The sequence below is a fragment of the Onychomys torridus genome, chromosome 16 (assembly GCF_903995425.1).
Source record: "Onychomys torridus chromosome 16, mOncTor1.1, whole genome shotgun sequence".
NCBI classification, from domain to species: domain Eukaryota; kingdom Metazoa; phylum Chordata; class Mammalia; order Rodentia; family Cricetidae; genus Onychomys; species Onychomys torridus.
In genome coordinates, this window is record NC_050458.1 from 51,320,564 (window position 1) to 51,337,079 (window position 16,516).

At 51.0% G+C, this 16,516-nt stretch overlaps 1 protein-coding gene across 1 annotated transcript in view; it reads left to right on the forward strand.

Annotated features, from left to right (window-relative positions):
• The window catches only part of Tbc1d22a (TBC1 domain family member 22A), a 272,127-nt gene extending 258,077 nt beyond the window's left edge, over nt 1-14,050 (forward strand). Inside the window, exon 12 of the mRNA XM_036207609.1 lies at nt 12,357-14,050. Coding sequence (XP_036063502.1) covers nt 12,357-12,485 — 129 coding nt within the window. The 3' untranslated portion in view covers nt 12,486-14,050. The remainder of the gene's footprint in view (nt 1-12,356) is intronic.
• The last annotated feature ends 2,466 nt before the right edge of the window (nt 14,051-16,516 follow it).

Consider the following 16,516-nt stretch of genomic DNA (forward strand, 5'->3'; position numbering starts at 1 on the left):
ATATTACAAGGAAAATGCAGTTTTGCTAGTGAACCTGTGAACTCAGCTCTGTGACAGTCAGTAATATGTATGTATCTTGAAACGCAGCTTTCAATTTGGGCCATTTCTGGAAGGGAGCTTGAGACCCAGCTCTCTCATGACCCTCTCTGAAGGTCAGGGGCTCCATCCCTTTGACTGGAATCTTGGTTGACTAAGGAGCACTGAGCTGTGCTGGCTGCTGAGTTTTGATAGGCGCTGAGCTGTGCTACTTTCTGGGTTGTGGTGGGTGCTAGGCCTGGCTTCTTGTGCTTGAGGACATTCTGGGATGTCATTTCCCTGAAGGTCTTTCAGACTTCTGTAGTCACAGATAGCCTTACCTACAAGTTCCCTTCTTGCCCTGGGGTTATAAAGGACCCTTTATGAGCAAGGAACCAGAAGGCTGAACCTTGGGTACATACACGAAGAATAGGAAACCCTGTCCTGAGTGTGGGTTCTCATAGCACACATCACACAGAACCCAGGTGCCATGACCCAGCGGCTTCTGTCCTGCTGCTCATTTGCAGGCGGTTTGGACTGGGCTCTCTGTGATTATAGCTTCCTCACAGCCCTGTGATAGAGGGGGCTGTGCTGGCTGCAGCTCTGGGCTTTCCTGCCTACTGTGTGGCAGGTGCACACTGAGTTCCCTTGGGCTGTGATAGGGCAGTGCTCCCCGGCAGCCCCTGAGTGTGTCTGACAAGTGGAATCTGCACCTTGCTCTCATTTCAGTAGGGGCTTGGTGCCTCTACCTGGCACTGCACATACTCTGAGACCAAAGGGTTTCCAAAGCAGAGCTGCAAGGGCAAGTTCGGTCTGATGGAAAGGTGGAAGGCACCATTGGAGGGCTGCTGGTGGAGTGTGGGTAGACGAGTCTAGAGATAAATGGGTAGAAATGTGACCAGTACAGAGAGAGGGGACATGTGGCCAGCATGGGCTGGGTAAGCCCAGGACCGTGTTCTCACTGTGCTGAAGACACTCCCACTCCCTGCTGCTGAAGACAAGCAGGACACCCAGTGCCCTCCTACATTCTTGCTCTACTACCAGAGAAGTCTCATGGGTGTGATGGCAGGACCAGATCAAGTCCATGCACTGCCCGAGGCTCCCCAGAAGAGATACCTTCTCCCTATGTGTACTGTAGTAGTCAGGGCTGGCTTGTCTGGAGCTTCGAGGGGCCTAGTGGGCCTTCGGATGCTCTCTGTGCCTCCCAGTCAGCTTGCCTCCGGCTGAGAGTTGCCTCCGTGTGTGGGCCTGGAATCAGATTGGGGAGTGACAGCTGCTGAGAAAGGCTCAGGATGTCGGGCCCACAGCTCCAGTGCTGTAGCCCCTTCTGTCCACCCTGCTTCTGCCTCCTGGAGATAGCTCTGAGATTAGAAGCTGGCATAGGCCTCACAGAGCACCTCTCCACAGGCGCTCTCTCTAGGGATCCTGGTGTAAGGGCAGTGAGTCTGCTGCCTTGTAGATAAGAGTGGAGGCGTGGGCTCCTTCCCTGTGATCACATCCTGCCTTAAGCTCACCACCTTCCCCAGTGATGCCTCAGGACCACATGGCCTCACATCCTGGCCCTAGGTACCACAAAAGCAAGAAGTCTGCTTGGGATGAAACAGACTCTAATCACAGTGCTTGGATGTGAGCATTCTCTGTATGTTGATCAGAAGTCTCTTGGCCGTGCTGGGAGATGAAAGGGAAGCCGGCTCCGCTGGAGCCTTTGTGCCAGCAGCCCCTGTTTTCACCACCAAATGCTGTTTTTCTCTTTAGAATTCCTTTTGGAAAAAAAAAGAGAAATTAATTACAAGGACAGTCCGTGTCCCCATGCTGCCGTGGGCTCTTCAGAGGAAGGCTCTGTTGAGGTGTCCTCTTTCTGCCCTGAGTGGGATGTCAGCCTGAGCGATGGTCAGCCAGTAGCCACCATGTTCAGTCCCAGCCACTGTCACTTTCCTAATTTTTATCCCAATCTGGGCCCAAATTCGACAAGAGTCTCAGATAATAAGTGATTGTCAAAGGAGCCAACTGTCCAAGCTGGAGACTGAGCCCACGGGATGGGCCAAGAGGAAGGCAAGAAAGGACTTCAGGGCCAGAGTCCACTGTGAACAGGCCCTGTGGGGCTAATACGAGTACCATGGGCCCATACAGCTCCTCTTGCAGGCATGGGGCCAGCTGGGAGCCAGGACACCCAAGGCAGTACAAGTCTGCACTGCACAGTTTGCAGTGATCTCTCCTTGGGCACTGAGGTCACCCCACTCTGAGTTGTTGGTTTTATTGGGAGGCAGAGATTCCCTAGTTGGATGGGTTTAGACCACCAACGAAGTGTTTGCCACAGAGGCCACAGTGTGGGTCCCAGCACAGTCTGCCCTTGGTCCCTTCCCGGTCACTGCCTATCAGATGAAGTTCTGTATGCTTTTGGTTTACTGGCTGATAGCCACCGAGTGACTCTATGAGGTGAGAGACAGAAGCTCTACTGCTCTTCCTGTGCCTGGCGTGGATAAGTGACACGGGGCTTATTGAGTGTGGCCTCCCTCCCTCTGGCCAGCACCTGCCCTGAGATGGGGTTTTGGCCCTCCCAGCCTGACTTGGAGAAACAGTCATGGTTCCTGTACCACAGAAAAGGCCTGTGCTACATATGCCTGAGCTGAGACCATGCAAGAGGTTCTGAGAAGCTTTGACCAAGGCTCCTGGCTTCTAAGTTCATGGACCAGATAGATGGTGATATATACCCAGGAGGCCCTGGTGGTCAATTGCAAGAAAGCTTGTGGCTGCCAGGATGCCTCCTTCAGGGCATGCGGCTTGCCTAGTCCTGCTGGTGAGGAGACACTTGGCTTGCCTTTGAAAGTGGAAACCATGGGTTGACTACTTTCCACTGCAAAAATACAACCTTAGAAAACAACATTTTAAAAAAGGGAGCCACAGGATAGCTCTTCCCACCCCAAGCCCAGCTCTTCAAGAAAGGGACCATTTCCTGCTGTTCTGCTCTGTTGGCATAAAAAGGACCATGAGTGCCTGCATAGCCCCCTCATCGCCTCACTTTCTGTTACACTCCAGGGTATCTTCAAGCCTCTCGAAAACACATTTTTAAACTGCTAAATAAACACCCCATTGTATGGCTATGCCAGGGCTTTTTGTACACTAGCAGGGGTAGTCCTTTTCTTTAACATTTTAATACTAAAGAAGTTTAAATATGGAAAAATGGAAGGCATGGTTGAATGAGTACCACTTTGATTTGGCAAGCAGACAAATTTATTCAGCTACTTGATCGCTAGTCAGAGGTTGAGCATAGGGTGAGCCAGCTAGAAGTGAGCCGTTAAGACCAGCACCTCCACCAGTCCTCATTGCCAACAGGAGTGGGCTTAGAATCACCTCAGAGATTGAAGAGGAACACACCTGAGTGCCACTGTGAGGATGCTTCAAAAATAGTTCACTAAGGGGAGAGCCACCCTGGATGTAGGCAGCAGCATCACATGGACTGGGAGGGAAAAAAAATACAACACTCTCCCTGCTTCCTGATACCAAAGTGAGGTCTGCCTTGCCCTGCTGCACCCCCTCTCCATGATGGACCAAGCCCTCTAATGTCCTGTGGGAAATGAACCCTTCCTCTGTTGAGTTGTCTCAGTTGTTCCCAGCAACAGGAGAGGCAGGGGATCTGTTGCAGGCATGCACACAGACTTGGGAGCTGGGCTGCACCAGCAGAGTTCACTCAGTTTCCCTGCTGTCAACCAGGACCCAGGTGCTTTCCGTTTCTCCCAGATTTGGTGTGGTGTGTGTGTGTGTGTGTGTGTGTGTGTGTGTGTGTGTGTGTGTGTGTTATGTGTAATGTGCACATCAACTTTGGGTACCTCATGGACATGGAACTTGCCAAATAAGGGAGGCTAGCTGGCCACAAGTTCCAAGAACCTTGCCTCCCCAGCACTGAGATTACAAGCACACACCACCATGTCCCACGTTCTTACTGTTGTTTTTAACATGCATGCTAGCAGAGTGGGCTCACACCTTGTGTGTTTGTGCCAGGCTTGTGGGTGGCCAGTGATGTCTTCGGGCTGTCATCTCAGTCCATCGTTGAGAGCATCTCTTCACTGGCTTAAGGACCTCTTCCTGTAAACCCACTCTTCCTGACTTTTGCCTGTTTGTTTCAGAGTGTTTGTGCCCCACCCTCCTGCTCACACTTTCATTTTACACGTCTAACTAACATGAAGGTGTTCCATGTTGACTGTGGACATAGCCCCTGCAGTCCGTACAGATGGGTATGGACAGGGTGTCCTGTCCCCCTGCCTAGTGCTTGAGGTCTGTGGCTTTGAGCAGAGCCATGACCTTTTGCTTCCCAAGCCCAAGGTTTGCAGAGACTCCAGAGGCTGGGACCAGGATGGGGATGAGGGTTAGCTGGGAGCCAGAGACGGCTGTCGGAGGCGCAGTTCGCCTCAGGAAGGCCGGGAGTATGAAAGTTCAGGTCCCAGAGCCAGGTGCAGGCAGGCCTCTTTTATTTTTTTTTTTTTTTTTTTTTAACCTTTGTCCCATCTTTCTTGGCTACCAGATTCTATTTCCTGCTCTGTGACAGGGTTGTGTGAAGGTTCACATAGCCAGGGCTGTAGTAGTGAGGACATGGAGGGGGCAGCTCCTCAACAGAACCTGTATGTTGTGCTTCATGTGTGTCTTAATGCCTTGAGGAGGGGACTATGGTTGATGGTCATCGAGGGTCCCATTGAAGGCGACAGGCAACAAGGAAACTGCAGATTCCTGGGGGCACTTCCTCTGTGCGACTGCCCTCCTGCTTGGAGGGATCCTGTCTTCTCACTTGTATATCAGGGTGGCCCTCAAAAGGACAGTGTGTGGGGCTCTGACATTCCCTGATGCTTCCTAAGCAGATGAAGACAGGCTGCACCATTCTGTTATAGGTGTGCCTTCCACACACATCACCCTCCCCCTCACTCCTTCTAACCATCTTCCAGCCTCTCCATGCCTGTTTCCTCGTCTTAAAAGACTGACGGCAAGTTGGGAGACAGGAGTCAGGAATTTGTCTCCCAGGAGATCTTGCGCTCTCTCCTGGATGTCCCAAACAGTGGCCCAGGTGGCACCTGGCCTTCTTTTTCAGCAGAGGGCAAGTAGGCTCCTTGTATCATCTCCAGCCCTCAGAGTTTCTGGTCAAGACACAAAGCTGAGCTGAGCAGGATGGGAGATGGGTTAAACCAATTAACCCCACTGCCTGCCTCATGTGTCAGGGCGGGGGCCCTTCCTTCCTCTTTCCCAGTTAGTGAAGAAAGCAGCGAGAAGAGACAGCCAGCCCTTTTAGCCCTGTCCTGATTAATGTATTCATCTTTGCATGCTGGCAATTTGTAAACCTCAGGCTTGAGTAGCTCTAAGCAGACCTGTGTGTTCTCTGCAGTGCAGGAGCTGCTGATGAGCTTGGCCTCCACGCCCTGTGGTCTGTCTGTGCACAGGGCCTCAGGAGTGCCAGGAGGCCGAGTGACTCCGGGCAGAGCCACTTGGATTCATTCATTCACGTGTTTACTTTTGTTTTCCCAGATTGGGTTTCTATATATGGTCCAAGCTAGCCTTGAACTTGGGTCCTTTCCACCTCAGCCTGTAGTGCTAGAACTACAAACATGTGCTAATGTGCCCCATGCCAATTAAGAACTGTAAAGGGAAGGAGGGACAAGAGAAGGAGTGCAATGATGGCTGTTCTCGGGTGTCACCTTGAGCGCATTCGGAATTAACTAAAACCCAAGCTGCTGGGTACACCTGTGACTTCTCCCCCCTTAGCTAAATCATCTGATGTGGGAAGACCCTCCTTTATCTGGGTCTTTTGAGGTAGGAAGATCCATCTTTAATCCAGATCTTTTAAGGTAGGAAGATCCATCTTTAATTGGGGCCCATATAAAGGTCATGGAAGAAGGAAGCGTGCTCTTGTTGGCAAGTCTGTTCTTTCCCAGGCATTATAGCCTCCTACATCCCATATACCTGTAAACATATATGTAGTGTGTGTGTGTGTGTATAGAGATATATAGATAGAGAGAATATGAGAATATATTATATAGAGATAGAACTGTATACATGTATATACATATTTATATACACACACATCTAGAGAGACAGAACCCTGACTAACACCAGGTTTCCCTCTGTGCAGACACTGGGTCTTGACTGTCTATGTATGATATGAAAGCAGAAGTGGGGTCACTAGGAGAAGGAAGGGGACCAAAAGAAGGGGAAGAAAGTGACTGTGAGGACAGTGAAGGGGAATAAGAGTGAGGTCCAGTGATCTGTATGTATGAAAATGTGGTCGTGAAACCCATTTTATATGCTAACTAAAAAATTTAATGTAATGAAGTTTAATGACACCCTTTATTTAGTTCAGCAAAGACAAAATGCTGTCATTTTAACCTGCACTGCCCATAGTATTATTGAAGAAAATCTCTGCCTTCTTATGTCTGTACCCACCATCCAAAATGTGTACAGGTTCTGACAGCACTACATCTCAGCTCATCACCATGTTTCAGATAGTCCATGGACCACAGCAGCCAGCCAGGCACACTGTTCAGTTATACCCACAGGCTTCTGCTAAACATGATCTTTGCTCATTTCCTGACTCTCTGTCACTGCAGGGCTCCCCAAGGATAGGGTACATTCCTCAGTGCACCTGGGAAGTCCCAGTGAATGAATGATTTACCCTCGTCACCCTGTTTGCTAGATGACAATGTGATGTCCCACAGCACCCAGGCTTTCTCCCTGTCCCTGCAAATAGAGAGCCTCTGTAGCCATGCAGGGCAACTGTCAGAGGACCCAAATAAGAAGGGTCCAGTGTGGGCCAGACATATGCCACTCTAGAAGTCAGGCCACCCCTTGACTCAATGTTGAAAAGGTTAGAAAGGGCAGACAGGTGTTTAAGAAAAGAGAGTTCACCTTATTCCCTATTACCACCAATCACATCAGATATCAATCACACATGCTTGTGAATCCATGTGACCACACAGGTGACATTCAGGGATACTCACAGCATGCTATCTAAGACAAAGCAGTGTCCCAGAGAATGGAGGCCATGGCGGCCCCAGGAGTTCACATAGCACCTGGCTCATCATGACATACAGCTCTGACCCGTTCTTCCAGCACTTTGCTCTTCCAGGGTCTTTGTGTCTGTGGAGGTCCTGGTCTTAGACCTTTCTGTTCAGCGTTCACGTTTGGAGCAAGATGCAGTGCTGGGCCCTACATCCCAACCCTGCCTGTCCACTGGCTCAGTCCTTGGCCTTCTGCACTTGACCACAACCTTGAAGCAGAGACTAGATCTACCCTTCACATTCTCTGCCCTGTTTCCCTCTTCAGTTTGTCCTGATGTACTCTGGCTAGAGTGCAGTGGGTCCCAGTCATGCGCTGACAGCTGTCACCAGCACATTTCTGAGGGGTGAAGGCAGGGCCACATTGATGGTACCTTTCCAGAGTTGGGCACATTTTACCTTTTATATAGGGAGCTTAGTGTCTATGCCCCTAGTGCTGGCAGGCAGTGGCCTCTTCAGCTAGCTCAGTTACATCATCCACTTAGAAGAGTCATATGAATTGCCACCAGGCCAAGGTAGGCCTTGAACAAGAATGCTTTATAGAACACTGCCCCTGTGTGATCTGAGTGCACCTGCCCTGAAGGTCTGCTGGGGTTTTCCCAGGACAGAGGCAGGTGGAGGGTGAGAGAGCTTTGTTTTATCCACTTAGCAAGGACCAGTCAGCTCTTTGGAAACATGTTTAATTAAATACAGTTCGTTTTTGTACCTGGGTTGGAATTTGAGGAGCAGGTTTAATGAGTTTGAAGGATACCACCTTCTGCCTCTCCGTGGCCTCGGGAGCGCCCAGTGTAGTACAGGCATGCAGAATAGCCATCTCTTAGGATGCTGGCACTGGCAGGTGTGCAGACACAGTGGCCCCTTGGGGGTTGTGGATTCCCACCCCCAGCAGGGTTGCTGAGCCCTTGATGACAGTTCCTTCCCAGAGAACCGCCTCATCCCTGCTGCACCCAATACTCCAGTGGGAAAGCAAGGTGCTGCTATCCTCCATCTTTGAACATTCTGCCAAATAAACCTGTCTGCCAGTTAGGGAGATGACTAAGCTGATGAGATGCTGGTGAGGACCCAAGTTCAACCCTCCACAACCCATGTTTAAAAGCTAAATACAGTGGTATATGCTTGTAATCCCAGCATTGGGGAGGCAGACACAGGCACATCCCTAGGGCTTACTAGCTGTCCAGCCTACCCTAATCCTAGGGAGAACTGTAGGTCTTACTGAGGTGGCCAGCTCCTAAGGAACAACACTGAAGATTGTCTTCCAGCCTCCATATGATTGTGCACATTCTCTCTCTCTCTCTCTCTCTCTCTCTCTCTCTCTCTCTCTCTCTCTCTCTCTCTCACGCACGCACATCCTGTCTGCTAACTGACTCATCCTTTTCCATAGACAGGGAACTTGTTCAGCAGCAGTTTCTTCTTTCAAGGCTAGTGCTGCTGTATTGCTCCTCCTGTCTCTGGAGTGCTGGTCACCTCACTCGTGACAGTTACACTGCTAACCAGCTGCTGCCACTGAACCTTTTACCCCAGGCACTCTGGGACACTAAGCACACCCTTGGCAACCACCAGGGGAGGTCCCAGCACAGTCTCCATTTTACAGCTGAGAAACAGAGTCAGAAGAGTTGTGAGATTTGCCCAGGGTTATAGCAACAAAGGCAGGCATGAGATTTGGCCCTGGTTGCTCAGCACTTGTAAACATTGACCCCCCTATATTATCTGATCCCTGCGCTCAGTGACCACCAAGGGCCATGCACCAGATTTGAGGGACCAAAGGACACATGGAGCTGCTGATGTTGCAGAGAAGGCAGATCCCCATGACAGCATCAGGGACATGATTGTGGAGGGTGGTGTGGTCAGAGCCAGAGCTTGAATGAAAGTCCACCTGACATCTGACCCCAGGGTCCCCCCAGATCCTCAGCTCTCAGAGACCCGGCAACGGATCCTAAGAGGGACCAAGAGTGTAAGCAGCTCACCACATTGTCTTCTGTGGAAGGGCCTGTGTGTAAGAGTGATCCCCTGCGCATACAACATTGCAAAGCACCGACTGAATAGACAGACTCTTTGTCAAGGAGCAGACAGAACCAGGTTCTCTCCGTAACATTCAGAGCCTCATCTCTTGGAGCCTCTCCAGGGGCCAGACATGGCAGCGAGACTGTGCTGAAGAGGGCACACTCTTTAGCACTGCATACAGAGCAGACTGAAGCAGCCCAGCTTGTGGGGCTTGATCCAACATCTTCCAAAGCAACTGTGCCTGAGGGGAAGCACTGTTCACCTTGCTATCAGGGTGCACCCTGACTAGGCTGCTAGGTAGAACAGAAACTGTCTGGATCCACACTGTCCTGTGAGGGGGCCTTCGTGTCCTGGATGTGGCCTAGTCATCCCCTTGGCCAAGGCCACTGCTGGGGCACTAAGCCCATTCATATGAGATGTCGTCCTGGGTTATATCAGGAGCACTGGTACGAATCTAGAGTTTTTCACGTGATCACAGCCCACAACATGTGCTCAGGGCTGAGAAGTGGTGACCCACTGGGTATGTAATGGGTCCTGTCACTTTTGGTCCCCACTGACCACAGACCCCACAGGAGCCCTCCCTTGTTAAATGAAAGACAAGGCTAGTGGAGAAAGGCAGGTGTGTAACACCCCACTGTCCTCTCTAGTGGCGGTGTCTTTGGGTTTCTGCAGTGGCAGTGTCAGGAGAGAGACCTCCCTCTATTTTCACAGCCTCCACAGTGTCATAGCGCTGGTTTGGTTCTGGAGAAGGCACAAGGGTCAAGTGCTCCTGCAGAGTTCTAGCATGGGTTCCATGGAGGGACACACCCTGTCACCATAGCCGTGCAATACAGGGCTGGCCCCTGCAGCCCCTGCCAGCCCCAGCCAGCGATGGCTTTGTGAGTTACTGCTTGCCTCTTGTACCCTGTTGGTGACAGACAACAGCCTCTAATAAATGCACCGTGTTTCCTAGATAGGAGATGCTGCTGCCTGCCGCAACAGAAAGACAAGCCTTTTTAAAAAAGAAATCTGTATTTAAGGCCCTGTTTGTCTGTGTTCCTTGCCTGTCTTAAAGGTCACCCGGATAGATTTTTCCTTCTTTAGCATTGCAGGCCGTGAAGAGCCAGGCATTTCCATTCTCCCTCCATTCAGTGAACCTGGGGGACTAAATTAGATTCTGAAATGGAGTGTGCAGTGGAGTCGGTAAGTTACCGTAATGGGAGGGTATTGCTTCTCACCTTGCAAGTAGCGAGGTCATGATAATATGAAGCGAAGTGGATTAAAAATAAAACCAAAGGTATTTATTTATGACCTGCTCAGAATTGGATTGGCATCCGTGTAAGTTGCATCTAATGGTGGAAGACAGTAGATTGATGTTGATGTGTCCCTGAGGACATGCTGCCAGGGAGACCTGCTCCATGAATTCAATTGAAAGGCCCACAGAAAGTATCCAAAATGCAAAGGAAATAGGGTGGGGGAGCAAGAGTAAATGGCGATTAAAGAATGTCCTGTCACATGGCTCTGGTGATCAGAGTATGCATCCCTGGGTCTGCTGGAGGTTCCCTCCAACCTGGGTTGGGGATCATGAGGGAAATCTGTTCTGATCAGCCAGACCCAAGCCTGGGCTACTGTCCTGAGCACCACTGTGGCCTCTTCTGGTCCTACCCATATTGACAGTGCTATCCTAGTCCACATTAATGGGCAGCTTAGGCCCCTCCTTGCTGACTAAGTAAGGTTCTGGAAGCTTGGTGGGCCAGAGTCCAGTAGCTGCCATAGATTGGGAACTAGGCCCTGCTGGGATGGGCTATTTTGAAGCCAGCTGCTCTCTGTCTCTTGTCAGCTGTCTGAAGCTGAGGTGGGGTGGCTTCAGGGCCCAAGTCCTGTAGAGCTGGTACCTGCAGAACCATTGGAAAGGAGTGTGCTGCTCCCTGGGGGTGGTGGCTTAGCTCACACCCATTCATTTTTGGAGACTCCTTTCTGGGAAGCTGTTATAACCACGCAAACCTCTAAGATCCATGTCAGCTTAATTCCTCCAAGTATTGCAGTCCCTCTCCCAAGCCCACCCTGTCCTTGATGAAGTCCCCAGAGATTCTGTATGTATCTGATAGGAGAGGCCAGGCTGTTGATGCCTTGATATATGGGGGTCACCTGCATCTTACCATGGTGTCCCCAAGACCCTGTGGTTTTTCTCCTCCCATCACTGGCCTCAGCTACTGTTAGTAACTCACTGTCTAAACATTGTATGTCCTGTTCCAAACTCTTAGCTTTCAGACATCCCCGAGCCTGTGGGGCACCCCCACATCCCCACTCTAAGACATGGCCTAGTGCAGACCTGGGGTGATGGATGAAGCAGAGGTGCTGCAGCATGGAAACCCCAAAGCAGAGCTTTTCACCCCTAATGCCAGTAGAACTGAGTGGCAGTGGCTGGAACTGTCCAGTGTGTACTCAGCCTTTACTCAGTGTGTGTACAGTGTGTGCAGCACATGTCTACTGTGTGCCCACAGTGTGCAGTGTGTACAGTGTGTGCAGCACATGCCTACTATGTGCCCACAATGTGCAGTGTGCTCAGTGTGTGCAGCGCATGTCTACTGTGTGCCCACAGTGTGCAGTGTGTGTCTAGTGTGTTCATTCTGTGCCTGCCTGGTGCTGGACATGTCCCTGTGGCCTATATGCCATCCCAATGGCTGCCAGGCCAGTCATGCTGCTCTTCTTACAAAGGAGGTCCCTGGGCTTCTAGGGTGACATGAATGATTGTTCCTAGTTGGGTGTCTTGTTGTCCAGCCCCCAGTGTCAGAACTTGTCACCTTGGCGAAGGTAACTTGTTGGTCTTAGGGAAGACTAGAGGAGGGGACAGATGGCTCTGTTGTGAGGCTTCTGTGCTGACTCTGTCCATGGTATAAATATATTGCTGAGACCTGAGGTGGCCACCTGACACATGAGGAAGTGTGTAGAGAGTTGGTGTGTCACTCTCTGGTCTAAAGAAGCTCTGGACTCCCAGAATTCTCCTGTGGCCTGGCCTATGGAGCCTTCCTGGCCATGGAGACCACTGATGCTGTGTCCCTGGAGTATTAAAAGGTTTAGAAAATGGGTCACAGCTGCAGTCCTGAGAAGATCCACTGTGTGGCTTCTCAGATGCTTAGCTGGGTGACAGACTACAGAGGCCAGCGTCTGACTGGGTGGGGTTAAGGGTGAGTGAGTGAGAGGGACCACAGCAGCTGAGGGCACTGCGCCATGCTTCCCTCCTGCTGCTGACCAGGTCTCCTGGTGCCAGCTGCTGAACCTGGCCTGCAGCCCTGGACCCTCCCTAACTGTCTGTTTCTCCTCCAGGAGTTGCTGCTCTTCCTCCAGAACCTGCCTACTGCCCGCTGGGATGACCAGGACGTCAGCCTGCTGCTGGCCGAGGCCTATCGCCTCAAGTTTGCCTTCGCAGATGCCCCCAATCACTACAAAAAGTGAGCCTGGGGCCCATGGCAGTGGCCTCACCCTGAGGGTAGCATCCCTCCCCTGCCTGGATGGATGCTGGCCTCTGGATTGGTTCTTTCCTTGTGTGGCCTAGCAGAATGGGCCTCGGCATGGTCCAGAGCTGGCAGGACAGTCAGCCTCGGTTTGATGAGATACCAAAGAGAGCCCAGGAGAGAATCCTAGCTTCAGAAGCTCAGTGTGGCCAGGAGTGTCCCTCACCCTGGCCCTTCCTTGCCAAATGCCCACTCTTGGGCCCCCAGCCCAGACAGCCAAGAGGAAGTTTCCCTCAGTGAGGCCTGCTGTGTGGGTGCCAGGCAGAGGTGGACAGCCATCTCAGGCCTGCTCTGAAATGCACAAATCTATTCTGTCAAGTGAAAGAATAAAGTCCAGGCAAAATGCTGAGCACTACTGGGGCTAAGCTAGGGCTTCTGCACATAGAGCCTCTAATGGCCGCCATGTTTAGACTTGGGTAAACAGGGCTGGATCTTCAGTCCTGGAAGGATGTGGGGACAAAAAGAAGCCAGGGCAGGCTGAGACCTCTCACAGCCACCTTACATTTTGTCTTTAATTACCCCACTACTTGTCCTTCCTGGGAGGGGGCCAAAGAACCCCCAGGCAGGCAGGAATTATCGTCAGTCAGGGCCTAGAGAGTGTCTCACAGGCCCATATTTGGCCCTGACAGGCCAGAAATAAATGGTTCTGAGTCCCAGCCTCGTGCAGGGAGGTTCGTCCCACCATCACTTGGATAGGAATAGCCAGGAGCTGCTGGGCTGGGGCCCCTTCATGCCCTGCTGCCCTTTCCAGGTCCACTGGTTTGGAGCCGTTGTTCCAGCTGCTTCAGGGCCCTCAGAATGGCTTCCCACATGTGCCCCCAGGTATGCCCCAAGCTGCCCGGCCTCTGGGATGTGGGATCCCCAAGGACCCCCAGGCCACCGATAGGGCAAGAGCTTCCGACTCCTAGGGCAGGTTCCTGTCCTCAGTTACCCACTGCAGCCCACTCTCCGACCTGCCCCTCCTTCAGGAGCAGCGCACCACTGCCCAGGCACTGGGACACTGCCCAGGGGCTGCAGGGAAAGACACAGGGAAAATGTGTGTCTGTTTGTATTCAAGTCATCCTGGGTCAGATAGGGCATGACATCAACAGAGTGCTGTGCAGTCAGTCCATGTCCTGGATCAGCTGGGGGACATGCTCCCTCAGACTAGTGCCTGTCTTGGGTGAGGGGCACCCAGGTATGAGGAAAGCTGCCTCTGTGGCTCTGTGAGGAGGCGCCATCTTTTCTGACTCTTCCATGGTGCAGATCATCCCTCAAACAAAAGGGTTAGGGCCATACAAATCTGCCCCATGGTGGTTTTTTTTTTTTAATGAGATGACAAGGACCCATGAGGTTACCTTAAGCCCTGAATGTATTTTCATGTGTGCAAATGCTTGACTGGGTGTAAGGGATGCTGGCAACAGTCGTGCATCTCAGCCCGCGAGCTGAGCCAGGCAGGACATGTGCTTTGAATGTGATGTGTTGGAAACACAAAATAAAGATGCTTCATATGGCTCGTGGTTTTTACATTCTTTTTTTCCATTTGTTTGGGGAGCTAGTATGCCTGTGCCATGGCCTAGGTGTGGAGGTCAGAGCACAGCTTGCTGAAGTCTGTTCTCTTCCATCATGCGGGTATCGGGTCAAACTGAAGATGGTATGCTTTATGACAAGCTCTTTTACCCAGAACACCTTTGCCTGCCCTGTGTTCTTGACTCACTCTTCAAGGCCAGGCCCCACCCTGGGTCCTGTGCTCTAGGCCCTGCCATGATCATAGCAGTACTGTGGCCTTGCTGACATACTTGGGACCTCAGAAGACAAAGGAGTATTTGTCCAGGTGGCATGGGAAACCACTTGCCTGGGGTTGAGGTAGGACATAGACCTGGCTCTGAGCCTCTGAAGCCAGGACTTGGCACTCCCAGGACCTAGGAACCAGCAGAATAAGTGTCAAGGTCCAGCACAGATCTTCTGTCAGGTTTTGGACAAGAGGCAACTCTCCGAGTTTCCTTTGTAAAAAGCTTGTGCTGAATCTGCCCTGGAATCTGGGTCCCTCTTCCATACTCCTAGGAACTCAGGGCATGTCACCATACCTTCAGTCCCAGGGTAAGACTGCCTTCAGCCAGGTGTAAGACTCCAGACCCTGGTCAGACAGCTGCTGCATACTGTCATTTACCACCATGAATGGTGCTCCCCTGCCTGGGACTGGTACCCGAGTTCCAGAGTTCCTAGATAAGACCCCACCCTGAGTGGTACCCAGGAGCAGCCAACCCACAGAAAAGACCCTGTCTACTTAGCTCTGCTGCTGTTGAATGCCTGAAGTAATCCATTGGCACAGTCAGGCCTCTGGCAAGGGCAACTGTGTTGCATGGGGGGTTGACCTGGGATGCCTTGATCATGTCGGAGCACTCATGCAAATCTTACATGGGAGCATGGAGATAGACCCTGTATCAAGTGCACCCAGACAGCCTCCAGGTGCGTGTCACCCTGGTATGTGTCGCCCTGGGCCAGCAGCTCCGGACAATCCCAGGGATCTCCTTGTCCTATCCAAGGGTGTTTGCAAGCCTGAATGCAGACTCCTTCTGGAGCCTCCCTACCCTTTCCTCTCTGCACTGGCTCACTCATCTCTCACCCCAGCCATGCTTCCCTCCAGTGGCACTCAGCTCATGAGTGCTGGGTCAAACAGGTCTGCCCCCACACAACTTAGAAGCCTTCCAGACCTACTCTGCAGCTTCTGGCATGGGAGATCCTTAGCTAGCAGGGGATAGCTTCAGAGACACACACATGAATGAGCCCTTGAGTCCATTTCATTGACAGGTTGAGGCTGATTAATGTGCCCATCAAAGAAAAGTGTGGGACCGGATGGTTTTGCCGCTGGATTCTAGTGAATATTTCAAGAGCCAATACGAGTCTTCCTTTCAGTCTGTTAAAAACCCGAAGAGGAGGGGAAATTTACAAACTCCATTTGTAAGGCCAGCATTCAGTCTTCTCAGTACTGAAACCAGACAAGAACATCATAAGACAAATTGTAGGCAAGGGCCTTGAAGAAAAGTAAAAAAAAGAGCAAAGGTCCTCAGGAAAATTCTAACAAGCTGAATTCATGACACATAAATACAGTCCATGAATAGGATGTGTTTCCTGCATGCAAAGGTGGTTTGATTTAAGTATTCCAGTAAATGTGATACACCAGACTAACAGAATAAAAAAGCCATGTGATTATGTCTTACATATAGAAAGAGCAGTTGACAAAATTCAATAGTCTTTCATAATTAAAACTTATCCAAGCTGGGCATGGTGGTGCACATCTTTAATCCCAGACCTCAGGAGGCAGAGGCAGGTGGATCTCTTTGTTGGAGACCAGCCTGGTCTATAGAGCAAGTTCCACGATAGCTAGGGTCTCACAAAGAAACCCTGTCTTGAAAAAAACAAAACAATTATTCAAACTGGTATAGAGGAATTGTTGTGGAATATTTGTTTGCACTGTAAAAATGTGTCTCTGCCTAAGACACCTTCTGATTGGTTTAATAAAGAGCTGAATGGCCAATAGCTGGGCAGGAGAGTTAGATGGGACTTCCAAGCAGAGAGAGGAACTCAGAGGGTTAAAATCTAGGCATGCAGAGATGCCAGCACAATGTGGAACAAGTTGGACATATGGTACAGAGGAGAGGTAACCAGGTAGAAGATAGATTAATAGAAACAGGTTGACTTAAGTTATAAGAGCTAGATGTGACAAGCCTAAACTAAAGGCCAAGCTTTCATAATTAATAATAAGTCTCCATGCCATTGTTTGTAAGCTGGTAGCTGACTACAAGGAATCATGTGCGGTATAGAGGAATAGACCTCTGCATAGGGAAGGCCCTATGTGAGAAGTCCACACCCAACACTTTATTCTGCCGTGGAAAGCTGAAACCCTTTCTTCTAGGGCCTGGAAAGAGGTAAAGGAGGCTGTCTGCTCTCACAGTTTGTACTCAGCACAGCACTGAATGTACTCAGCACAGT